The sequence below is a fragment of the Pseudochaenichthys georgianus genome, chromosome 18 (genome assembly GCF_902827115.2).
Source record: "Pseudochaenichthys georgianus chromosome 18, fPseGeo1.2, whole genome shotgun sequence".
Classification (NCBI taxonomy): Eukaryota; Metazoa; Chordata; class Actinopteri; order Perciformes; family Channichthyidae; genus Pseudochaenichthys; species Pseudochaenichthys georgianus.
The window spans coordinates 18,485,507-18,512,046 of NC_047520.1; the positions used below are offsets into that span (position 1 = coordinate 18,485,507).

General features: G+C 41.2%; 2 protein-coding genes across 2 annotated transcripts; both read left to right on the plus strand.

Moving 5' to 3' along the window:
- The first annotated feature begins 1,794 nt into the window (after positions 1-1,794).
- On the plus strand, positions 1,795-6,719 carry LOC117463885 (5,6-dihydroxyindole-2-carboxylic acid oxidase-like). Its single transcript, XM_034106381.2, has 7 exons — positions 1,795-2,152; positions 2,691-3,013; positions 4,055-4,259; positions 4,347-4,514; positions 5,500-5,679; positions 5,763-5,909; positions 5,990-6,719. The coding sequence occupies exons 1-7, from the start codon at positions 1,795-1,797 to the stop codon at positions 6,175-6,177; spliced, it is 1,569 nt and encodes a 522-aa protein (XP_033962272.1). The 3' UTR covers positions 6,178-6,719.
- Positions 6,720-7,735: 1,016 nt separating this feature from the next.
- LOC117463799 (leucine rich adaptor protein 1-like) lies at positions 7,736-11,680 on the plus strand. Its single transcript, XM_034106261.1, has 2 exons — positions 7,736-8,054; positions 10,512-11,680. The coding sequence occupies exons 1-2, from the start codon at positions 7,860-7,862 to the stop codon at positions 10,896-10,898; spliced, it is 582 nt and encodes a 193-aa protein (XP_033962152.1). The 5' UTR covers positions 7,736-7,859; the 3' UTR covers positions 10,899-11,680.
- Positions 11,681-26,540: the final 14,860 nt, after the last annotated feature.

Below are 26,540 nucleotides of genomic sequence, written 5' to 3' on the forward strand. Positions count from 1 at the left end.
ATGTTTCCAGCCTGACTTCTTCACCTTCAGCAAGACGACGCAGATGAACAAACGGTGCGACGCCAGAGGGCCGATCGGGGTGGGGAATTCAAAGGAATGTTGAACCTGGAGTTCACAGAAAGTTAAGCAAGGAGACACGACATGCTGGAAGGAGAGGAGAGAGTTTTACTAGTGAGCTAATGTGTGAAATGGGGTCCTCATCAGTCAAAGTAAGCACCCCAATGTGATTCAAAGTGGAGCCAAAGTGTTCATTAATGCGAGTTATAGTAAACATACAGTTGCACACCCACTTGTTTAGTTTATGAAGTCTGATAAATAACCCTCAAATCGCACCTTCTCTGCTTTGGTTTAAAGGTGAGAAAACATCATTTTAAACTGGATGGGTAGATTACAAAAGGTATTTAACAGACACGAAGGGTCTTTAATGCTGCATGCATGTCATGTTAAAGTTATTCTGATTCTAAAGATGGACCATGTGTGAAGAGAGACTCAGGTACAAGACAAAACACACTTCACTACAGGATACAAAGGAGGTCTGCACACCGATGGACTCCAAATAAAAAAGGTATTTTACTGTTTTGATGAACAAGATTTTCCAAACCCTCATCCTCTCTCAGCAAAATTCCACTTCAGTAGCACTTTCCAGTTTCATTCCCATCTAAAGATGTTTTGTGTGTTCATGTTTCATTTAATACAGAGTTTAATTACTAGAACATGCAGATAAATATGTTTGTATGGCTGTTGAAAGTATTCTCTGATGTATGGAGTGATACAAAGAGATCCTTTATCCAATGTTCACATTTCATCTCTGGGAACAAAATAATAAGAGAATGCCTCATTTGCATATTCAAACAGTTCAGAAAAGGTTTAATATACGAAAAATGCCTCAATGTTTAACTGAGGATGTTTTTACGGGTGATATCTGTTAGTTGGAATTATTTTCATATTCACTTGAGGGGGTCCTCTAGGCCGGGCCTGGACGTCACGATATGCTGTCTCCTGCTTCTATTTCTTAAACCTGGCAGCACAATAACCCTTTGGTGGGAGAGAGGGAGAGAGGGGCTTTCTTGAGAAGTCAAATGACCCGCAACATGGTCAATCAGCACACAGGAACCTCTGAGGCTTTTCCAGATTAGATCTTGGCATTTTCTACAGCGGGAGGGGACTTCATAATATCACACTTATGGTTATTTGGTGAATTTATGTTAGATTTATTTCCCCCTTCCCCCTGAGATCTCCAATAAAGGCCCTCCGACCCAAAAATACCTGAAAAAAGGAGTCAAAATTAGAGTTTTCAAGTGCAACAGTAAATAATATATTGTGGGGGCCACATTAAAAGGCTAATTCCTAACAGGTTCATTTGCATGCACTGCTCATAAAGGCGAGAAAACTCACTCCTACATGCATTAAAGTGGCCTGCTCATTCATCATCATTTGTGTTGAAACAGTTTTGTAATGTGAGAACTGCAGCAGTGCATTGAGTTTTAGATGAATACTACTGATCATGAGGAGCTCACTCCTTCTGCCTTTACCTCAGGAGAAAATGTGATGTTGTGACATGGCATGTGATGTAGTCATGCGCTAATCCGGTATTTAAATGTGCGGGTCACTGGCTAGGGATGTGCAAGCAGGGGTCCAGCGCATGGGAGAGGAGTTTCACACACACTCAGAGAAAGTCATTCCTGCTGTGGTAGAGTGTTGCACATTCAGTTTGGATAAAGTTGTAGCTGAAGTCCTGATCAGACGGTAAAAAGAGTCCATCAGTCGTGCGTAAAGGTTAGCGACCGTGTTTGGATGATGTGGCAAAGCTGTTGTTTGGTGCTGGTGTGCGCGGTGGTGGTGAGCGCGCAGTTCCCCAGAGAGTGTGTGACACCTGAGGGGCTCCGGAGCGGGACGTGCTGCCCCTCGCCATCCGGACTCAACGACGACCCGTGTGGGTCCGGTACGGGCCGCGGAGAGTGCGTGGCCATCGCGGTGGACGCACGGCCGCATGGCCCTCAGTACCCGCACGACGGGCGGGATGACCGGGAGCGATGGCCCATCCGGTTCTTCAACCAGACGTGTCAGTGTAACGGGAACTTCAGCGGGTCTAACTGCGGCCGCTGCAGGCACGGCTGGACCGGAGCCAACTGCGACCAGCGGGTCTCTGTCGGTGAGTGCCCCTCCTCAGATCATTCAATTGCATATTGGCTTTAATTAATGGAGAAACCATATAACATTTAAGTTGGTATCCATCTATTTATTAAGTTAAATATTAATTATTTGTGCTCATATTCCAGCTCAAATGCATTTAAAATAGTTAGAAAAAGGCATTTGATGAGAGAAAGCATTGATTGACAGTCCCTATTTTGCCCTGAGTCTTACTGTGACTGATGATGCCTCCATCACTGCACAACATGACACCTATTTGTATAATGTATTACATCTGGAAAAACCCAGATAATGGCATCATCTCTGCTTTGGTTGAAAGGGAGAATAACATTTCAAATTGGATGTGTGGAGTTTAAATAAATGTACCAATGCATTTAAAAAAGTTATTTAGAAAAAGGCATTTGATAACAAGAAAAAATGATTCTATCTTCCTGTTATGCACATTTTCTGTACTTATTTTCTCAGTCATTAAATCTGATCCCCTATTAATGCATGACTGAGGGAGTTAATCCACTTTTCCCCCTGCTGTAATCCCACAGTGAGGAGAAACGTGATGGGGCTCAGCACAGAGGAGAAGCGTGCCTTTGTGGATGCTCTGGATCAGGCCAAACGCACCGTGCACCCCGACCTGGTGATCGCCACTCGGAGAACCCCGGAGATCTTCGGGCCGGACGGACTCACCCCGCAGTTTGAGAACATTACCATCTACAACTACTTTGTGTGGTCACACTACTTCTCCGTCAGCAAGACCTTCCTGGGCGCGGGTCAGGCCAGCTTTGGGGGGGTGGACTTTTCTCACGAGGGGCCCGGCTTTGTCACATGGCACCGGTTCCACCTGCTGCAGCTGGAGCGAGACATGCAGGTGAGATAACTCACACAACAGAATCACCATTTGAGAGGGCACTTTAAATTATAGACATCTCAATTATAAATAAGGTTATACATGTCTTCATATCCATTGAAATAATGTCATCATCTGAAAACCCTGTGGCCCACTGATGAACACCATAACGTTTTCTATATTATTGACTGGGTTCTGTGGCGACATTTCCAGAACAAATTTCAAACTGCATCACTGTTTGGATCTGTGGGTAGTGATCCCCCATCAATTATTCTGTTATTCCCCACAGCTTGTTTATAATCCCTAATGCGTTTCACCACAACTGCATTCAAGGAAACCAACACTGAGATGCAATTTCTCGCTGTAATAGACAAGCGGCGTGCAAAATGTAATTTAAAGCATTTAAATTCACAAGTTAAGAGCTGGACCACTGTTTATACCCAGTCAGTGGTTCCTAATTACACACTTTTCTTTTAGGACCAACACTTATAAATTGCGGCTGCTTTAGGGCTCTGATGCCGTAGCAGTACCTGAAATAATGTGACGAAAAAGTTCTCCAGATCCTTGTCCTACTCCAATTAAATCACAAACAATATAACTTTACTTTTATGTGTTTATTTCTCGTGGTTGTGCACTAGACAAACAAAACAATTGTGAAAAAGCAAGGATAAGACAATTAAACTGGAAAGCATTTTCTTTCCAGACGTTTTTTTTAATCCATTATAACTTTATACCAATTTGTTTCTTAAGCCGTGGTTAACATCTAATCTCAATGTTTCTTGATCTGTAAACATTTAATCATTGATTAAATACCTCAGGATTGTTTCCACGGAGGCTTTCAAATAGGCATTTTTCTGATTTATTGAGGCATGAAATGGCTTTAAAGTAAATCATAGTGTGTGCAAATGATAATAAATGTATTCTGTGAGACTTAAAAGTAAATGTATGTAAATGTATCCAAATGAGACTTAAAAGATTATTTGGCATTATCTGAGGCGATGGGAACACTTTATCAGCAGCAGAAAAAAGATAAATCCTCAAACTTGAATTTATTTCCAACAGGACATGCTGCAGGAACCGTCCTTCGCCCTGCCCTACTGGAACTTTGCCATTGGGGGGAGCACATGTGACATCTGCACAGACGACCTGATGGGGGCGAGGAGCAGCTTCGACATGAACTCCCTGAGCACCAACTCCATCTTCTCCCAGTGGAGGGTGATCTGTGAGAGCGTGGAGGACTACGACACGCTGGGAACCATCTGCAACAGTAAGACTATTGTTCACAGAGCAGATATTACAGTGATCCTCTTTATGCACAGAGTAGTGAGTCTCATATACCTCCCCCCCCCCCCAGGCACTGAGAGCACCCCCATCAGGAGGAACCCTGCGGGGAACGTGAACCGGCCGATGGTGCAGCGCCTCCCCGAGCCCCAGGATGTGGCCGACTGTCTGCAGGTCAACGCCTTCGACACGCCGCCGTATTACTCCACCTCCTCCGAGAGCTTCAGGAACACCATCGAAGGTGAGAGACTGCATATATATATATATAATGACACCTTTAATCACGTTTACAACATATTAAGACATATTGCAAAGGAAATACATTATACAATGTGAGTACATTTAAAAAGTCATCAAAAAGCTAAGAGAATTAAAAAAAAAGACATGGTTTAAAAAACGAGAATTCTACAGTGCTGTTTGAGATGCAATTATTTACTATAACAAATCCAGGCACACATACATGCATACAAATATACTTGCATTTTATATATTATAATAAGTGTTGAGGAGGATAACTATTATAATTACTTTGAAACATCTACACTATGTTAATAGTTTATATTTTGTCAATAAGTATGTTGTGATCAATCTATCCATGCTATGTTTTAAAGATGTTCATTTATACTTCATAAATCACTCAAATGTGTGCAACTATAATCAGGAATACTTTATTTATCCTGGAGGAAATTGGGTATTTGTGACAGTTAATTTAAGATGTATGAAATAATCAGAAACATCAAAAGTTGAGCCATTTCATAAAAAACAGAATAAAATAAAACACAAAGATATTTATGGAAACATAAGAATTTAAAAAAGAAATGTCCAATAAAAGAAAGAATGGTTAAAATATATTTGAATAGTCTAATTAATAGAATTGTTATAATTTCTCATCAGCAATGAATTATAGAAATATAATGTAAAATATGTATAGAAACATAATAAGTTGAAGTTAGAATGTTCAATGAAAAGATCAAATGAAATAAAATAGGAACATATTTATATAACCATAAGAATTTAAAAAAGAAATGTCAAATAAAAGGCACAAAAAAAAGAATATACTGTTTAGGAATGTTATCAGAATAATTGAGTTGTCTTCTCTTGTCAGCTATGATGCAATATGTATGAACTGATATAACTTGTAATTAATTTAGCATTTGTTAATGATTTGTGTTATACATTGTTTCCTCTCTCACTGTTTCCCCCTGTGTGTCGGTGTTGTTCTGCAGGCTACAGTGCCCCCAATGGGAACTACGACCCTGCGGTGAGGAGCCTGCACAACCTGGCCCACCTGTTCCTGAACGGGACGGGCGGGCAGACCCACCTCTCCCCCAACGACCCCATCTTCGTGCTGCTGCACACCTTCACCGACGCCATCTTTGACGAGTGGCTGAGGAGACACAGTCCAGGTTTCTACCATTATTCATTACTCCTGCATACTTCCTGCTTTTCCTGAGGAGCTTTTCGTCTAACTGGAAGTGTTTCCTGACAGATTCCACACTGTATCCTGAGGAGAATGCCCCCATCGGTCACAACGGGGGCTACAACATGGTGCCTTTCTGGCCCCCGGTTACAAACGCAGAGATGTTTCTGACCGCCCCTGAAAACCTGGGATACTCATATGAAGCCGAGTGGCCAGGTGAGGAGGATTTATTTGGCTCTGCTTTCTTTAAATAATCCACAGAACGATAGTAATAATCTTCCTCTTTACATTTCCAGCTCAAGCTTTCACAATGCCCGAAATCATCACAATGGGGATAGTATCCGCCCTCGTGCTGGTTGCGGTTGTTTTTGCCGCCACGACGTGTGCCGTGCGAGCAAAGTCATACAAGATGGAGGGCCGCCAGCCTCTGCTCTCAGACCAGTACCAGCGCTACGACGACGAGAAGAGCCAATCAGTAGTTTAGATCATAGTCTCTCTTTTCTGTACAGAGACACAGCTGAGCAGACGGCTCAATCTGCAGATTCCTCAAAGTGACAGGAAGGAATCTCTTGGAAACATTCATATCTCAAAAACAAAGCTGGTGTAGTTCATTCTGATTTACACATGCCATTTTTTTATTTGATGAAAAGGTCAATGTTGACCGTTATGCGGAATATGGTTTTGCAGAATTTGCAATGAATCTTTAAAATGTTTCAGATTTGGGAAAAGCTGAAAATGACATGACACAGAGCCATTATGCCCACAAGGGGGCGCAATAGTTCAACCTTACTCTGTATTTATGGAGGAGAGAAAGATAGGAGGGTTTTTTTTATTATGTTTTTAAGTAAATTTATCCCACAATTGAATTCATTTATGACCTTTCAGAGAAAGCAGGGGTGGTGATTCAGAGGAAGTGCAGAGTCACGAGATACAGCTTTTTATCTCTAATTTGAAAACAAAATAATCCATATGATATGGTCCTTAATGCGTTTCTGTTTACATGTACACTGTTGCTGGATCTGAGTGCATGCCAAATTATTTAAACGATTAAACTGTACGTCCACACAGAGGTTTGTATGACTTCCCACTGACACTTGGTGACATGAATAAACACACAAAATACATATTAAATTACACAACAAGTAAAAACATATTTAATATAATCTATGTAGCAAACATGTTTTGGGGGAGTTATCTTTTCAGTCATGATTCAGCTTTTGTTTGGTCACCTGTATTCATCTTTTGTTGTTAACCGTTGCTGCTATTACCTTTATTTATTATAATTCAAATGTTTTTATGATTTTCAAAGTTAGCAATATTGGATATATTGTCATGCTTTTTTAGCATATAACCAAATATAATGCCAGAAGACACAGGAAGCCCACTCTAAATAAAATAATGAAGTATTTTATTCATTTCTAAATTAATGCTACTCATAGATATAATACTTAAACTGATAGGTGCACCTGCAACATGTTTGATCTTGCATGAGTGAGAATATTTGCAGGGATCCATATAAGTTGAACACATCTTAATTTATTAAAATATGATCAACGTGCACAGAAATATTATGTAATTAATCATCACATCCTTCATCTATATATGTTGAGATCAACAAAACAACACTGCAACCCATCGGATCATACAATACTAGATGGTAAATTGCAAACGATGACCAATACCGAAATTATTAATAAAAAAAAAGTATACATATTTTTAAAAATAAAAAACATAATTCACAGGAATACTTCTGTGAATAACATACACAATAATGATATATATACACTTAATGAACTCATTAAACAAAGAGTAGTACATCTGCAATATAAAACTATAACTTATGTAACAGCACGTGCGAATTGTCTGATGTTGCATGTGTCACTGTTGCAGACATGTTGAGGGAAAAGTGGAGGATATATTCATTACATGCAGCCCGGTGTCCTCCACCTGTGGGTGTCCGGTTACAGGGGGAGGGTTTACGCACAGCACGTGTTGGAAAGCGGCCTTTCTATTGGTCCGCTGTTCAGGCAGGTCTGAGTGAGACTCAGTGAGGAGTCAGAACTTCTGTCTGTCTGTGGGATAAAGTTAGAGGAGCAACTCTGAATCAACTCCTCTCTCGCGCATCTCTGCCGCTCGTCATCACAGTGCCATCTCTCAGTATTAACCATGGAGGAAGGTAACCCCGGGCTGCCCGATCTGAGAGATATAGAGACTAAGCTGGGGCTGAAGGTCCCGGATAGTCTGATCCGCTCTCTGTATGCAGGGAAGCCGCAGGAGAGGAGCTCTCTGTGCGCACTGTCCGCTAACAGTGCGGACCTGCAGAGGCTGCAGAGCAAGATGATGTTCCTCAGACAGGAAATGGTGAGTTTCTATTTCTATATCATGTTTAATAAACATCTGTTAATGAACTGTCCCTGTAGCTAGATAGATAGTGTTAATTACACTAAATGCTACACGCAATGACTTATGGCAAGGTCTAGACATAGATTCAGTGATACTTGTTTTCATAGTCGATTAATCGAGTAGTTATCCCTATTTAAAAATGTAGGCCTGCGAAATACCGATTATTCGATTTTCAAAATAGTTGGCAACTACATAATAAATACAAAGTGTACTGGTTCTTTTTAGGAGCTATTTAAATCCTTCTTAACTGTATAGATTTCTGAGTCGTTTATTCTTCAACTAACTTTTGAATGAAGGACATAAAACATTAAAAGTGACAAATAAATAAAGCGTATAATTATTGCTATTCTGCCTAATTCCATGTCAGTCAAAATAAGATGCTCTATACTTTGCTGGATGAAACCAGGTCTACATATAACCAAGTAAAAAAGATAAAGTTGACTGACTTAATTACAAGCTAGTTCCGTGATCCTTAACTGTACAGTTATCTGAGCTCAACATTGAAGTAGATGAGGCAAACAACTTATTGAAGTATCACTGTTAATAGGCCAGCTATTAGCTATGTTTTATAGTTTAATGTCCAGTTAAAATACACTGTCTGCTCTGAGGACATGCCTCTACATATCAACATGTGGTTGTTAAATGCAAAGCAGCACTGTCAGGGTCATTGTCTTTGTCAAAACAGTCAGTGTGTGAGAGCAATTCACACCTGCAGCACCCATAGATCCCCTCCCCCCCCTTTATTATTCAAACTGCCCCATTTAACCTAATTGTCCTAGTGTAATCACCTCAGAGTTTTATCTGCTCGCAAGAAGATAAATCATCTTAATGTCATGGCAGTTACACTCCAGCAGCCCCCCCCCATCTAAAGTCAGTTCAGGAGAGGTATTAGGATCCTGAGCAGATGGCCTGCTGACCGAGGAGAGCTGCATCATGGGAGCAGAGTGACCAATCCGAGTGTGTGTTCATAGGCTTACACACAGACCTGTTTCTGGAACAATTATTTTACACCATCTCACCTTTACCGTAGTTTAATTTATCCGTGTGTTTGTTAACCTAACAGCATCACTTAATTATGCTGATATGAGAAGGAAAAGTGTTCTGCTTTTACAAATTGATATAATGTCTGGCTGTAAACAACATCATTGGGTTTCTCTACATGTTTACACTGACGCTGAAATGATCTGCAGCCTCTCAAAGGAGCAAATTAACTTTGAAATGTTCCGAAAATGTTTTACTTTCCTCAGACAAATGACACGAACACAGGCAACATGTTGCAGCACTAATGTTGTTTCCTGAACTCATTTTGTGATACGACCCCACTGGTGTCATCTTATTAGCATGAGATAGCTGCTTCGGGTTGAATTAGAAATATGACTCCATCTGCTCTGCCTCTGTGTGCAGAGCGGGCGTTATCCTCAGAAAACAAACACACCGGCAGCAACGTGAGCTGCATAAGAGGTGAATCCTCTCCAAAGAAAGCATGAGGCAGCTGTTTCCAGCCTGACTGAGTGTGCTTCACCAGTACACACAGACAGGGGGAATCCCTTCGATTAACCCCATAGCCCACTTCCACCAACTCAGTCAATGGCATGTGTGTCATGCCAGAAGTTAAATCAATGGCCATACTGTGTTAAGTAGGCTGCACATTATTCAAAATCCTCCACATGCTGTTTAATGAGAAGTCACTTATCCGGTACCACATAGTCACGTTCATAACAAAGCCTGACAGTCTAAACTAAAAGCACATAGTGTTCTCGCCATGAGACGACACAAGAATGCAAACAACTGTTGAGGGAAATATCCCAGCACAAGGTTAATTAATCAGAATCCGGTTTATTGCCAAACACGTACAAGGAGTTTGCTCAGGAGTATAATGGTGCATACAATAGTACAGTCAAATGAATTAAGTTTACAAATTACTTTGACATATATGAGCTCATTGGAAGTGCACAGTGTGAGTCCGCTGGCATTATGGTGACGCAAAAACTCAAATCAAATCTGTGCCCTCACAAACACTTATCCCTCAGTTTTAAAGATGCCAGTTGGTGCATATTTACACAGAGCTAGGCTAGCAGTTTCCCTTGTCTTTATGCTAAGCTAACTGGCACAGATGTGAGAGCAGTATCAGATTCAAACTAACTTCTAAAAATGTCTTTGTGTGCCCTTCTTGTCATGTTTAGCAATTCTTATTGTAGGCGATTTGGTACTTGTCGTTTATCTGTCACCACTTTTTAATAGCGAGTAGCCGGCTCCTTCACATTACCTTTTTAATTTCTCAAAATAACAAACCTTACCCTTAGCGGTTAGGGTTATTTAGAGAGTCTGAAAAAACGAAAAAAGTGCATTATTATTTTATACTGTATCCTCTTTCCAAACTATAACGCGACCGTGATTTTTTTTTCTTTCTCACAGGCACACCTGCGAGCCATCGACGTGAAGCTGATGCAGCAGCTCATGTCCATCAACGAGGGCATCGAGTCGGTACGGTGGCTGATAGAGGACAAAGGGGGCGCTGCCAGTCAGGAGGGCAGCCTGACGGGCAGCCTGTACAGCCTGACAGACAGCCAGGAGGGGGGCTCGCTGCAGGGCAGCCTCAGCAGCCTGAACGAGGGGGGCAGCGACGGGCTGGACGCTCTGTCCGTGGGCAGTTACCTGGACACTCTGGAGGACCTGCCCGACGAGCCCTCGCCCACAGATCTCGACAGTTTTATGGAAAAAACGGTTATCGATGGTGACACTTTCAGCAAGTCGCCTCTGAAACTCAGGGTTGAATCAGATGAATACTACTGCTTTGGATAATGATCAGCTAAACACAGAGACTCCTGAGATATCCTGTGTGGAGAAAGATTTCAAAAGTCTTATTTTTTTCCCAACATGCTTTACATTTTCTGTTACCAAATGTCTCCTTACAAACACACCTCACCAAACCTTAACGTTGCACCAAATTGGGAAAACTGTCTCACAATTCTTTAGGTCTTAATATTTTATTGTGCTGGTCGATTAAATTATAAAGGTGGTGATTTTATTTATTGTGGAGTTATCTAATACCTCAGCAGTTTATTTTCAAACTTAGTGTACTAAAATTCCTGAGGATTGGGTGATTAAAAGTAGTCTTCCTTATCTGTGGACAACGTATTGTTGCGTTAGGTCAAGCACAATTTTAGTGAAGGAGTAGATTAGGATTTAGCAGCCATTTGGAAAATTGGACATTTCATGCTGAGTTAGTAAACCGTTTAAAGCTGAAATGTTGAAGCAGCAAAGTGCAATTAGCTTCCATGCCAAATTCAGAGCACCGCCTACTATAAAGCTTTTAATTATTTCTTACTGAAATGTTTCGACTGTTCCTTACTCACGAGATTAGCAGCACATCCAAAGAACAGATGCTTGACTGAAAACTGCGATGTGATGGTGGACAGATGGGAAACACGTGTTTTTTCTTTGTGGATTTTTTTCTCTGTCACAAAAAATAGCGTTGCATGTTTCAGCTTTTACATTTTGAATTTTTATGCTTCTGAAATGTTGTTATTGATTGCTGTTAATGTTGTTGTGGAAATGAAATAATACATTTTGATTTTCCTTTTGATTGCTCACATTGTGTTATTCTTTAATGGGGGGAAAAAGAAAAAAAACAACTATGCATTATCTTCACTTCTCTGCCTCTTTTAATGAGGTGGAAAGGGAACATGGTGCCTTCCTTTTTTGGTCAAATTGAGTCAAAAATAACCATAATAGTGATGTCAGACTATGTGGTGTAATGTGGCATGGAAAATTACCTTCATTATTGCCGCTTGATAAAAAAAACTAAACCAGGAAAATGCTTCTAAATATGGAAAGTTGTTGCCCTCTAAAATTCCCGAGCTATTAACAAAGGGGAGTTCCTCAGGCCCATTTTAAGGATGGCATACCAACGATTATCATAGATGGGAATCAAGTTTCTTGAGGAGTGCGATGCTCGAGCTAAAGGCGTCCATCGAGCTGAAATGCCAGCCATGCAGAATATATGACGCTCCGCTGTGTTGTTTTAATTTTTGATGCATCTCACTAGCTTCTTATCTTTCATGATAATTGAAGTTCCAGACAGAGTATAGAGCGAAAGTCATTACAGGAAAGATGAGAAGCTCAATCGTCAATTATTCACTTTGTCCACAGATGGATAAAGTATATTTGTGGATGTGTTTCGAATGCAATGCACAACGCTGGACTCTTTAAGTGTTGCATTAGTTCCAGACCGATCACTTTATCCTGGCACTTTAAATGTTCGTGTTACTTTATGTCACCCTGAAAACAAAGCAGCTTTATTTGGGTTTTACGGTGCATTTCCTTATCTCTCCTTCCCAGAGGCTTTGGGAGCTTAAAGCTGTCAGGATGAGGCCACTAAACCAGACAGCCTTCCTCAGCGTGACCTCTGTCAGCAAATTCTGTTAAAGTTCTCGTGTCTTGGCAAACGTACCCTCTGCACGGCTGACTGATAGCTGACATCCCCGTGGGGAGAGCCTGGAGCTTGTGGCCGTGGATTAATTGGATGCACAGAGCAGGTTCTGCAGGTTTATGTTGAGTCAAGATTCCTCCAAGCTACACGCTACAGTGCACATAAACAGACGTCGCATTTTCCTTTCTCTGCCCTTATAAGTGTACAGTTCCTACATGAAAGACAGTCTGACAGTCTGTGGTGACGTCTTTCACTAAATCACCTCTTTTATTCTCTTTTCAAGCAAATACTAAGAACATAGTAAGTGGAAGATTGTAAACAAGTAACTAAGGTAGAACGTTTAGAAGCTTGTATGTGTGTATTTCCACTTTATGTCATGTGGACATACTGTGGAACACATAAGGATTTTCACTGTAGGACATTTACTTGCAACAGTATTTCTTCACTGTTACCCTGATTGATTTACTGAATAATTATTATTCATTAGTTTACACCGCAGTAAGTGAAGCCACTGAGAGTTTGTTCAATTCTTCCATCAGTCCTAATAGAGACTGATCAGAGGGCGAATGACACGGAGGCTTTGTGGAAAGCAAACCAAATTAAATCAGCTGCAGCCTGCCAAGTTTAGATTTCATACCCTTCTTTAGTCCTCCACTTGTGCCCAAATAACGCTATCAAATGACGAGACAGGATATTGGAATGGACCCAAGTAAATAACATCAAGTTAATTCGGTTTTCTCTCTTTAGACTTCTGGTTTGTTTCTCATTTCGATCTATTTTAAATCAACTTGAGGTCTCTTTAAACAGAACGAATGTTGGAGAGGCTAATGCCAGTGATGGATGTCGCACATTACACCATGTCAGCCTTATTACATTCCCAGACACCAGGAGCTGCATGGTGGGAGATTTATGAATCTGTGGAAAACTTAATAAGGCCTGTCCCTTACCATGAATATCTTGTTTCGTCTAGGAAAAATACTTAATACATGTCAAGCTCCCCACAACCCGAATGCTTCACATGAGATTTTCCACACCGCTGATGTGATGATAGCGTTCAATACCTCTTTTTCTAATTAGATTATTCCATAAGTAGAAGTTAAATATGTCTATGTGTCAGGGAAACTCGCTTTCTGGGTAAATAAACTGTTAAAGTGTCTCTGAGCTGGCCTTCTTCCAGGCTGTGATTCACCACTTGTTAAACTCAAGTGCTGCTGGGAACCAGTGTGACCAAATGCAGCGCAGGAATGCAAATATTAAACATTAACAATGGCCGCCATCAATTAGCTCAGCTGAGATGGAGCTTCTGTAAACACAACATGTGGGAACCCCAAGGAGTAAGGATGCATTCCAGTCATAGTCATAGGATTTATTTTTAATCTGATTATTTATCAGATGCAGTTAAGGCTACAAAGATTGTGGGACATATTTTCTTTAGAATCTCACAGGATGTAACTAATGACCTCTGACTCTCCAGCTTGTGTGTTACTGGCTCAGGGATAACTTTTAACTGGTGGACATTCTCTGAACTAGTTGATACCTCACACTATTTAGGATCAACATGCCATATTTGTTTCAGGAAGCTGCACAGCTGTTTACAGCTTCAAACTTAATATGAGAGATGTAATAGGATATTTAAGTAAGAAACCAATTTCCAAACATTTAAACTTATTTTCTCAGGTAATAATAAGAAATTAGGACAAGCAAAAGGGTAATTGATTTACAAATGTCTCAAGCAACCTATCTGATATTTAAAAAAAGGACAGAACAGGAAAGTCTTCCTGGCATTAAAAATGATTTTGAGTTAATGTGATTCTGCTCGGATGCAGAACAGTCATCGGCAGCTTGTGAAATCATTTTCTATTGAAAGCAGAAACTGGTGCAATCAGTCTGTGACTGCTGCTAAAGTCAACATTTATCATAGGGCTGGCCAATTACTCATCATTAGTCAATAAACGAGCTATACCCTGTTTATCATCACACCTTATCGCCTGAACAGTGCAGGTTGTTCATAAATGTATTGTGTGCCTCTGCTCTGACATGTTTCCATGCTTTAATGTTAAAAAAAGTCTTTATTTTCCACATACATCCTGTGCCCAGTCTGATCTGATTGGTTAGCTGCCCGCCTCTGTTGTGATTGGTCAACCCCTAAGGGAAGTCCTTCGAATGGAGCACTAGCTAATAGAAGTGCAAGTGTTACATAGTGATGTCACTATTTCCCCGATGTAAACAAAGGAGTCCAGTGAAGGTTTTCAGGCAGTGAGGATCTTTAAGCAAAAGCTAATCATTCTAACAAATATATTTTGGATAAGAAAATCTAACTGAGATAAACTGAATATGTGTTTTCTGATATATAATATGAAAAATATGCTGTAATGATTTTTAATGAACAAATGCCTCTCAAAATACTTGACTTATTTGTACAGATGAGTGTGCTTTAGTTTTGTGAGTTTGTGTGTGTCTGTGTGTTTCTGTGGAGCCAGCGGAGATTAAACAGCAGCTCCATCAGTCGGGAACCCTCCACAGATAGAGAGGAGAGAACAAAACACGCCTCTATCCCATTTGATCCCTTCTCTCACTCCTTTTTTCTCTCTCTATCCGGGCCAGGAAGTCTTTCTGTGACTACATTAGGAATCAAAGGGACTCCTACAGAAGGCCCTGACCCCCCCGCAGCTCTGTGAGTCATGACAGAGAAACACTTTTTATCAGGGGGGCTTTGAAGCTGACTGTGTGTGTGAAGTTTTCTGCTATAATGTAACTTTAATGTTGAATGTTATTAACCTTCAAAGTCCTCTGAGAAAGGGCTTTTTCAGTTATTATCATTTGAAGTCAAACTGTTTTTTATTTGACAAAGTCTGGGCGTTTTTGTCTCATCTTAGTGAACGAAAACCCAAACTATTTTAATTTAAGTCGATGCAAATTGTATAATACGGCAGATAATATGTTACTATGTCGATACGGTCACAGTACAGTTACGGTTACAGTCTTGCTGTAGTGCTCATATATAGAAAATAAAAATAATATATTACACTAAAGGGATATTTTTGTAAACATCTTTGCTAAACTTAATTTTAGTAATTTTGCACATTGATCTCATCACAGTTAGTATTTAACGGTGTCATGTCTCGTCTCAGTCATTGAGCAAAAGCTAGCTGATCAACAGATTTCACATTTTAAACAAAATGAACCATGCTTTTGGTTAACTGTATATTTAATTAGTTATCAAACAAGACATTCATGCATTCAAAATGGACACATCCTGTTCAGATAGACTCACATTGATTATTTCCTTGCTGGTTTAACTCGAGTGGATGAGAAACGCTCTCAGTAACAGCCAAAGGGTCAGCGGTCTTTAAAGGGACCCCTGGCAACAAGGGAGCGACTCAGGGCGGCAGACATGATGCCTCCCTGTGGATCTCTGCTTTGTTGTTCCCTGAACGCTCATTCAGGTCAGAGGAGGTCAGGCTGGGGTTAACAAGAACCCATTTACCATCGATTAACCCACCAAGGTCAAGTAAGGCTGATCTGATGATTCTGAGGAGGTTTGGATTCTCTACGAGTGCTAAAGATGAGCTTGTGGTTTGTTCTTCTGCTTCGGATATGAAGCACTTTCTGTTTATTCACATTTTGATCACCACTTACCACTACCTAGTGTAGTCAAAAACCTAAAGGAACTATAGCAAAGTGACATAACTACACGTCAACACTGCTAAGCAAACGTCAGCTAATGTTCGCCGTGATGACGTTTAGTTGTCTCATTTAGACACTTTTAAATGTCACCAGTGGGGTATTTACTGACTTAATTATTGTCATAGAACAAAACGTTAAAATATCTTCCGCTTGTTATAACCACAAACCTCAATGCTGGCAAACAACCAAAAACACATAGAAAAAGACCATGGACTTAGAGCCGGCTGTGGTCGAATGCAAACTCATTTTGGGATTGTAGGACTCATTCCTGCACCACTCTCTTAAAGAGACAAAACAGATTTAAAGTGAAATACTCTCAGTAGAAAACTGTGTTTGTTGTGTTTTCTTCCATATGCTCAAGAGCTCATAAATAATTGTTGAGAGGTATATTTCATGATTGCCTCCAGCTCTTAAATCTGTTATTTTCTGCCTGTTGGAGTTGTGGACCTTTCTCTGAATTTGCTCGTCTATCTTCCTCACTGTACCCAACAGTATCGCTGCTTCCTCCTCACTATTGGATTCCAGTTTCCCAATCGTTCTGTCTTCACTCCCTCATAAAAATGTCATCCTTTCCTGGGAAAGAGATGTGATCCTCTTGGGAAATAACCCCCCCCCCAAAACCTCCTCCTCCTCTCATGTCGGGAAATTATGTTTCTAATCTCCTCCTTTTGCTTGGATGTTAATCAGAAACTACCATTTTGTACCAATAACGCCAAACTGCAACAGTTTTGAAATTTGAAACCTTTGTTCCTTTTATCATCTAGTGTTGGATTAATGTTCAGCGTGTTTCTGCTCATTTTCAGTCTTTTCAAGGTTTCTGTCTGATCAACATGATATGCATTTCAGCAGCTATATTTTGACAAACAGACAGAGCAGCTCTCATTTGATTTCAAACCTTTATTTAAGCAGGTGAATCCCATTGAGATCATCAATCTCTTTTTCAAGGGAGACCTGCTGCAAGTAGGTTCCACACGAAGACATAACAACAGAAAACAACAGAAAAACAAAAAGGACATCATACAGCATAGTTACAGGGATTACAATTTGCATACCTAACGACATTTACAGGTAGTATCCGAGTGCATAACATCTATCCGAGCTTTAAAAACATTTAGTGGAACCCAATTACTCAGTTTCTATTCTTTTTGCAGACTGTTCCAAGTTAGAGGAGCTGCACACCTAAAAGCATTTGTCCCTAAGACAGTCCTAGCACTTGGCACATTTAACAAAACCACATCATGAGATCTCAGGCAGTAGCTTTCAGTTCACCGTGTGATCAGAGAGCAGATGGAAGATGGTAGCTCTTTTCATTACCTTCAGCACTGATGTACTATAACGTTGCACTAATTGTTATTGCTCCAAATCCTCTTTTTTGCCTAGTAGTGATGATTGGATGAAATAAAGTTCCTAGGACCATCCACATTCAAATCATCTGCATCTCATAGCGGATGTAAGAGGACGTGGAGGTATCACTCTGCTTGGGTTTAGGAGTCATCTAATATCTTTCCTTGGCATGCTTCACTTGGCACAGTCTCTAAGTCCTCCATATTTAATGCCAGAGCTCAAGTAACATCAGTTATACCTGAGAAAGATTTGGATGGTCTCCAAGTCTTTGAATTACTGTCAGTTATGCGTCCAACAGATTTAGAGTCAGCGCGTTTCCTTTTGGTGAGTTAAACCCTTTCATTTACAATCCCTTTTACAAATCTACATTGTTTCTAAATGTTCTTTAAAAGCTTCTATTTATGTTGAAGGCTGTTTTAAATTCAAGTTCACAGGGCTTTTTGCTGTTTTGAGTTTCCACAATTTAAAGTACTCCTGTTGTTCTGCTACAAGGAAAAAAGTACTGAAGTACTTTTGTTACCTGGTGATTAAATGAATAGAACATTTGTTATGAATCAGTTTCCACAGTTAGCCTTACTCCAGTTGTTATGCTACCTCGGGATAGCTTCTGTAAGGTATTTTGTTAAGTTGTAAGATATTTAATTTTATGGGATAGTGAAACATGACCTGTAGGCAGACAATATTTCAAAGTGGGGCATTAAACGCTGATGGTGTCATTATTGTAATTACATTACATGCTGCAATCAATGTTTATTACAGTTGTTAGTTGAAGATAAAATAACTTGTGTTACCCTCTGCATGACTGTTGGAAACAAAACTATTGTTTAATCCCTCATATCTATAATGATCTGTTGGATCCCGTATATGCATTGTTTCTCAAAACTGACATTGACACTGTTATGCCGCCATTGATTTCTAGTTGGTCATTCAGCAAAGTTGAATGCTTTTATTTCCATGTGTCCAAACAGAAAACAAAGTTAATGTTCTCTTTTATGCTGCAGTGTTCTTCTGCACCACACATTTAACCCAGGCCCTCAGCAGTTGTAAAGCCACCGCTGAAATAACACGGCGCTTTTGTCTTGACTTGTCTCTGATTACCGCAGCATTCGACCCTGTGGGGGTAGCCACCTGTCGGCTGACTCCTGGGATGCTGGTCTGGCCAACAGTCAGCTCTTTGTGCTGGGGGGGGGGGGGGGTAAAGCCTCTTACAGGCTGCTACTGATAGGCCTCAGGAGACTCCTGCTGCAGGTTAGGGTTGCAGCCGGGCACAGTGATGTTGTTCACCTATACCACCTTTCCATTTGGTGCCACAGATTTGGTGTTTTTTTTGTAGTTCTTACACTGTAGTACAGTACAGATGTGAGGTTAACACTCACTGTATACCGGCAGATTGTATTGTGTGTTAATGATTGCACACATTATCTCTGATACCTGCCGCAGGACTGACTTTGATTTGATTTATTTCAAACGTGTAAACCAATAATACAAAAAATATATATATTATAATAATAATGAAATGAAACAAGAGAATTATGATACTGTACAAACTTAAGCAGTATCAAATTGATAAACAAAAATATTATTGATTTACAAATTATATATAAACAAATGACCTACCGAATTACATAATCCTACCCCTTCTCCCAAAAACAAAATTATTACAAAAAATGTTTTCTTTTGACAGCTCGTCTGGTCATTTAGTTAGAGGTTCTACCCCTCAGCATGCTGCTAACAGAATAATGAAGACAAATGATCCTAAGGGTAAAAGTACTGAGAGAGCATGGGATATTCCCTGGCTTTTAAAACTTCAAATTACTCTGCTAATAACTAACTAGCTAGTAACTTTTGAAGTACTGCTACTAAACTACAACGCATTAGTCAAAAGCTCCTGCAGCAGAAACCTATCTGTTAGTGCTATAGCCAAATTTAAGGAAGAGATTCCACCAATACTTAACTCGATAGCATGTCTGCATGTAGGGGAGGAAACTTATACAAAATGTACACCACCCCAAATTGATCATGTTGTTGATAGTGCTACAGATGTGCTGCGAATACAATTAGACTCTGTTGCTCCTTTGAAAAAGAAGAAAATAAAACAACATAGATTAGCTCCATGGCATAATGCCGAAACCCGCAAAATAAAGCAAAAGTCAAGACAACTTGAAAGGATATGGCGTTCCACTAAACTTGAAAAATCTCGTTTAATTTGGCATATTACTCTCAATGAATATAAGAAAGCACTGCGTAAAGCGAGAGCAGCCTACTACTCTTCATTAATAGATGAGAATAAGAATAATGCAAGATTTCTTTTCAGCACTGTAGCCAGGCTGACAGAGAGCCACAGCTCGATTGAGCCTTCTATTCCCATAACACTCAGTAGTAATGATTTGATGTGCTTTTTTAACGATAAAATTGTTACTCTTAGAAACAAAATTAATGACCTCTTGCCTTTGACCAGTATAGTGTTATCAACAGCTCCCGGAAACGTAAGTTCTAATATTACACTAGATAGTAAACTAGAATGCTTTTCAGCCATAAACCTTGAACAATTAAATTCAATGATTCTCTCTTCTAAACCATCAACGTGTATGTTAGACCCAATTCCAACTAAGCTGTTGAAGGAAGTTTTTCCATTAATTGGCACTTCTTTATTAAATATTATGAATATGTCTTTATTATCAGGCTATGTTCCACAATCATTCAAAGTAGCAGTGATAAAACCGCTTCTTACAAAGCACAACCTCGATCCAGAGGTTTTAGCCAACTATAGACCTATTTCTAATCTTCCGTTCCTCTCAAAAATTATTGAGAAAGCGGTCACAAAACAGTTGTGTGATTACTTAAAAAACAATGATTTATTTGAAGATTTTCAGTCTGGCTTTAGAACACATCATAGCACAGAGACAGCTCTGGTTAAAGTCACAAATGACATTCTAATAGCCTCAGACAAGGGACTTGTCTCTATTCTTGTTTTGCTCGATCTCAGTGCTGCATTTGATACTATTGATCATGATATCCTATTGCAAAGACTAGAGCACTTAGTTGGCATACAGGGAACTGCCTTAGGCTGGTTTAGGTCCTATGTATCTGAACGCTCTCAGTTTGTACGTGTCAACGATGAATCTTCCACGCAAACCAAAGTTAGCCATGGAGTGCCACAGGGCTCAGTGCTCGGACCTATTTTGTTCACATTATATATGCTTCAGTTAGGCAATATTATAAGGAATCACTCTGTACATTGTCATTGTTATGCGGATGATACTGAACTATATTTATCAATCAAGCCTGATGAAATTAATCATCTAAATAAAATTCAAGACTGCCTCAAGGACTTGGATGACCTTAAACTTTTTGATGTTAAACACGACCAAAACTGAAGTTATTGTACTTGGCCCGAAGAATCTACGAAACAAATTATCTAAAGAAATACTAACTATGGATGGCATTAATTTGGCCTCCAGTGAGACTGTAAGGAATCTTGGTGTTATATTTTATCAGGATTTAACACCCACATAAAATCAATTTCAAGGACCGCCTACTACGCAACATTGCCAAAATTAGGCATATCTTGCCTCAAAACGATGCAGAGAAACTAGTCCATGCATTTGTTACTTCAAGGCTGGATTATTGTAACTCCTTATTATCAGGGTGTACCAAGAAGTCAGTCAAGTCGCTTCAGCTGATTCAAAATGCCGCAGCTCGTGTACTAACCAGAGTTAGGAAAAGGGACCACATTACTCCTGTTCTGGCTGCCTTACACTGGCTCCCTATAGAACACAGGATATAATTTAAAATTCTTCTTCTCGCCTACAAAGCCCTTAATGGGCAGGCGCCATCTTACCTTAAAGAACTCATTATACCCTACTGTCCTACTAGGGCATTGCGTTCCAAGAATGCAGGGTTGTTGGTTGTTCCTAAAGTCTCTAAAAGTACAATGGGAGCCAGAGCCTTTTCTTATCAAGCTCCATATGTGTGGAATCAGCTTCCAGTTTGTGTTCGGGCGGCAGACACCCTATCCGTTTTTAAGAGTGCGCTTAAGACCTTCCTTTTTGATAAAGCTTATAGTTAGGGCTAATTAGATTCAGCCCCTAGTTTTGCTGATATAGGCTTAGTTTGTCGGGGGACATCTTACTTCTTCCTTATTTCTGTCTATACCTGTACTCCAACGTTGCCCGTGTGGCAACCTTCACAGGTCCTTTTACCACCTTCCAGGATCCCGCCTACTGCAAAACAGCCCAGAACCAGGTTTACGACAATGCTTTTATTCTGGCACTGATTACCCTGATTCCGATCAGCTGTCTGGCCTTCGGCCAAGCCACTCCCTTCACTCCAGCAGCCGGCGCCCTAACCACACCCTGCTGCCACAGACCCCCACCGCCCGACTCAGGCCGGGATCCCGCCGGCCGCAAGCTGACTTCCCCCCCCCCCTCCGCTGAGCGAGAGAGGAAATCAGCCACGACCATCCGGTTACCCGGCCTGTGGATCACCTTGAAGTTGAAAGGCTGTAACACCAGATACCACCGAGTGATCCGAGCGTTGGCATCCTTCATGCGGTGGAGCCACTGGAGCGGGGCATGGTCCGTCCAGAGGTTGAAAGGGGGAGGTAGTACCGCAGGGCGCCGACCGCCCGCCGTATGGTGAGGCACTCCTTTTCCACCGTACTGTAGTTCACCTCCCTCTGGGCGAGCTTACGGCTAATGTACAGTACGGGGCGGTCGACCCCCTCTACTTGCTGGGACAAAACGGCCCCCACCCCACTGTTCGAGACGTCGGTCTGCAACACAAAAGGGAGAGAGAAGTCAGGAGAATACAGAAGCGGCTTACCACAGAGGGCTTTTTTAACCCTCTCAAATGCCAGCTGACACCGCTCCGTCCACTGGACCGGATCTGAAGCACCCTTTCGGGTCAGGTCGGTCAGGGGACTGGTCAGCTCCGAAAAGGACGGGATGAACCGCCTGTAGTAGCCGGCCAGCCCCTCTTTTTTTCGTCTTGGGCGCCAGACAGGCTGAAATGGCGGTTGTTTTCTCTACCGGTGGCCGCACCTGCCCGCCGCCCAAGTGGTACCCCAGATACCGTACCTCCCTCCGTCCAACCGCACACTTCTTCGGGTTGGCCGTGAGCCCCGCCTGCCTCAGGGACTCGAGCACTGCCCCCACCTGCTGCATATGCTGCTCCCATGTCTCACTGTGAATGATGACATCATCCAAGTAAGCAGCAGCATATGCAGAGTGAGGACGCAGCACCCGGTCCATGAGCCGCTGGAAGGTGGCTGGAGCTCCGAACAACCCGAAAGGAAGTGTGATGAATTGGTATAAACCATACGGAGTGGAGAAGGCCGTTTTTTCCTTAGACTCTGGAGAAAGGGGAATCTGCCAATAGCCCTTGGTTAAATCCAGCGTCGTGTAAAAGCGAGCAGTGCCTAGCCGATCCAGGAGTTTGTCGACCCGGGGCATTGGATAAGCATCGAATTTGGACACCTCGTTCACCCTGCGGTAGTCCACACAGAACCGGATTGACCCGTCGGATTTACGTACCAGCACGACGGGGCAACACCAGTCACTGGTGGACTCTTCTATCACTCCCATTTCTAGCATAGCCTGAAGCTCCGCCTGAACAATTTTCCTCTTATGTTCAGGCAGCCGATAGGGCCATGAACGAATGGCCATGAACGAATGGCCCATGCCCGGGGGCGTTTCTATGCGGTGTGTATGAGAGAGGTGCGCCTGGGAGCGGAGAGAACACGTCGGCAAAACTGCCTTTGCAACGAAGGCAACGTCTGCACTCTGGCCCGGTGAGAGATGTCGCCACAAACAGACCGGGGCTAATTTGTTGCTTTTAATGACCTCTGGTCCCAACTCATCTCTCTCAATCACCGTGGTGGCCAGAGAAACAGACGCCACCTCCCTCCAAGCTTTCAGGAGGTTAAGGTGGTAAATATGTGTTGCTCCCCCCCCTGTCAGAACGCACCACCTCATAATCTACGTCCCCCACTCGTCGTGTGACCACGAAGGGTCCTTGCCACTTGGCGAGTAGTTTAGAGCTAGAGGATGGGAGTAATACAAGCACTATTATCTCCCGGTGAAAATTGTCTCAGTTTCGACCCTCTGTTGTACAGGCGCTGCTGACGTTCCTGAGCCTGGAGCAAATTCTCCTGTGATATCTGCCCCAGTGAGTGGCTCTAGCTGGTCGACACCTCTTTCAGCAGAAACAAAGGCTACATTCATGTATTACATCGATGTTAATCCCCTTCAAACGTGACAGTTACACGGTATTGTTAACATGGAGAAATACCCGGAAGTGCCAAGCAAATGGTCTACTGCGCCTATTGGTCGGTTTTTATTGTCAAAATTAGATGTTTTTCATTTATTTTTTAATCGTCACACTCGATTTCGCCGATTTTCTTGTGGCCCGAGCTGGTCGACACCTCTTTTAGCAGAAACAAAGGCTACGATGTTAATCCATTTGTTTTGTTGTGGAAATACCGGACGTGACGTTATGTGATCGCTTAGCAACTGAACTCCGTGAAAAATAAACACCACTAAGGTTCAAGGGTCAAGGGTTTTTGTTATCAGATGCTAGCTACAGTGTAAATTTGGCATTTCAAATCTTAGTTCCCGAGCTCCTCCAACAGTGCAACATAATATAAATAGGACATAATAAGAAAATAAATAAAGATAAATAAAAAATAGTGCAAAATGCACCACTTTTGGTTCAAATTATGAAACCAGTAGATTCATTCATTTATTTATTTGTGTTACCCCAACTAAATCGATGTTAATCCATTTATGTGGTTGTGGAATTACTGTACGTTACGTTTAAGCGGTCGCGTAGTAAGTGAACACCATGCTACCGATTGCTATCCGATGACCATGAACGCACCGGACATCGGCTACATCCTCCTCTCTGTCTGACCTCGCCAAGCAGGTAATGTGCTGCACCGCATGCCTCCGATATTTTAATGTTTATTGCAAGTAAATCAGTTGTAGTTACATATCTTTTTAAAGCACGAGCTAGCTAAACACATATTAGCTTTACTTGACCGGAGATATAGTGCAGTGATGAGTCCTATAACCCGGAAGTGAGTTAGCATTTTACAACTATTGGTTCCCTCGTCTCAGAGTCAATGGGATTTCTCCATAGAATTTTGGGAAATATCTCGAAATAAGATCTGTGGAAAACGAACCTGCTTGATAAATGCACGTTTTGTTCAGCCGGATAATCTCCACATATCTACCCTACTTTTATACTTTTCGAATCATAAATCTAATGGCCAGAAGCAAAATGCTAACGTTATGCTATAAGCGAACTACAGACCATGGATGTATAATAAGAACCTTTAGAATAATTACCTTTAGAAGTACACCAAAACATAACTGCTAACAATGTAAATGCTGTGTTGGAAAAAAATTAATGTAAGAACATTTTGAGTTAAATACTTTTGGCACTGTATATATAAAGCTTGGAAAAATGCCTGGAAAAATGCCTATTGTGGCTGTCATACTTGCATACAGTGGCAACTAATAGTATTGTGAAGAAATGTCATGACAACCATCTACAGACTGTTACTGCACGCTGATTGTTGTGGTCCTATTTAGGACAAAACGTTCAGAGCTGTCCTTGTTCCAGTCCGCCCCTGATTGATTAGTGCTTTAACTCGTAAATTATCCCCAATGTTAAAGCTTGTTGATGATATGTGAGATTGTAAATTGTCATGCATTCTAAAGTGTTCACTGTATTTTTTTCCTTCAACAGATACCAAACCAAAGCAAGATCAAACAGCACTTTTAAGAGCCTTTTTCAATTTCTTCTCTTCTCCCTCCTCAGAGCTATATTCCCCCCCATTTTTACCATCTTCATCTCTGTCTCTTTACCACTTTCTCTTTTGTATTTATATGCACGCAAACACACAAACACCTGTCCTGTGTGTGTTTTGATTTCTAGTTCCTGAAATGGCTGCTAAACAAGGCGAGGAACAGCTAGAAGACGCCATTTTCCTTGCCGATTTACTTTGTAAACAACTGAAGGTACATTTTTTTATTTCAATTGTATTGATTTTGTGCCCGATGTACTGATTAGGTTGATTGATTATGTGCTTGTAATTTTGTAATGCTTGTAAGTGAATAGGAATACACTGGGAATGAAAAGCAGCTTGTTGTGGTAATGCATGACTACTTTATTGAAGGAGGAAGAAGACAGGGCCAGAGCAGCATCTCGCTGGAGCAGAATCCACTGGGTCGACAAAGATGCTCAGGGGCGTCCTCTAAAAAGGAGGAGCAGAAGTGGGGCAACCTGCCGATTGATTGTTCGCAACATGATTGGTACAGCATGTTTCAGCTTAGAGAGGTATTGAACAAATATCTGTTATTCCGTCGTACGTATAAAAATAGGCCATTGTAATAAATAGTTAGAGTTGGTTAGAACTGTTAGAACTATTTTAACATTTGCCTGTGATTGCCTCCTGTTCTCTGTAATTATTATCTGTTATCAATATCTATTATTATAATTATTATTTTTCAGCCAGAACTGTTGCCATTAACAGTCCAGTGACTGTGGAACCAGCTGGAGCAACCTCTGCAGTACCCCCTCAGCTTTTTGGTAGGATGACATTTACTATCATTGAAAGTTAGGAAATGTGTCAACATAACATCAAACGAATACGTGATGCAATATGAGTACGCTGTTGTGATGCTGAAATTATTTTTTTTGCACAAAAGCTAACCGGTTATGTCAATGTTATCACATGTCGTTACTTAGAGGAATGCTCATACCTTTCCTTTAAATATCAGGTTATGGTTGTGTTATTAATGGGAAAACTACAATATTTCAACTTTAATAACTGTGTAAAGGATCTCACCTGTCACGTGTTGATGCCCTGCGGTAATGTCTGTCTCCTTCTTGTTCTCCGTTGTTGCTGTCGACACACAGAAATGTGCTGACTTTACTACTTACACAACAACAACTCTGACTGGCTAATGTCTCAG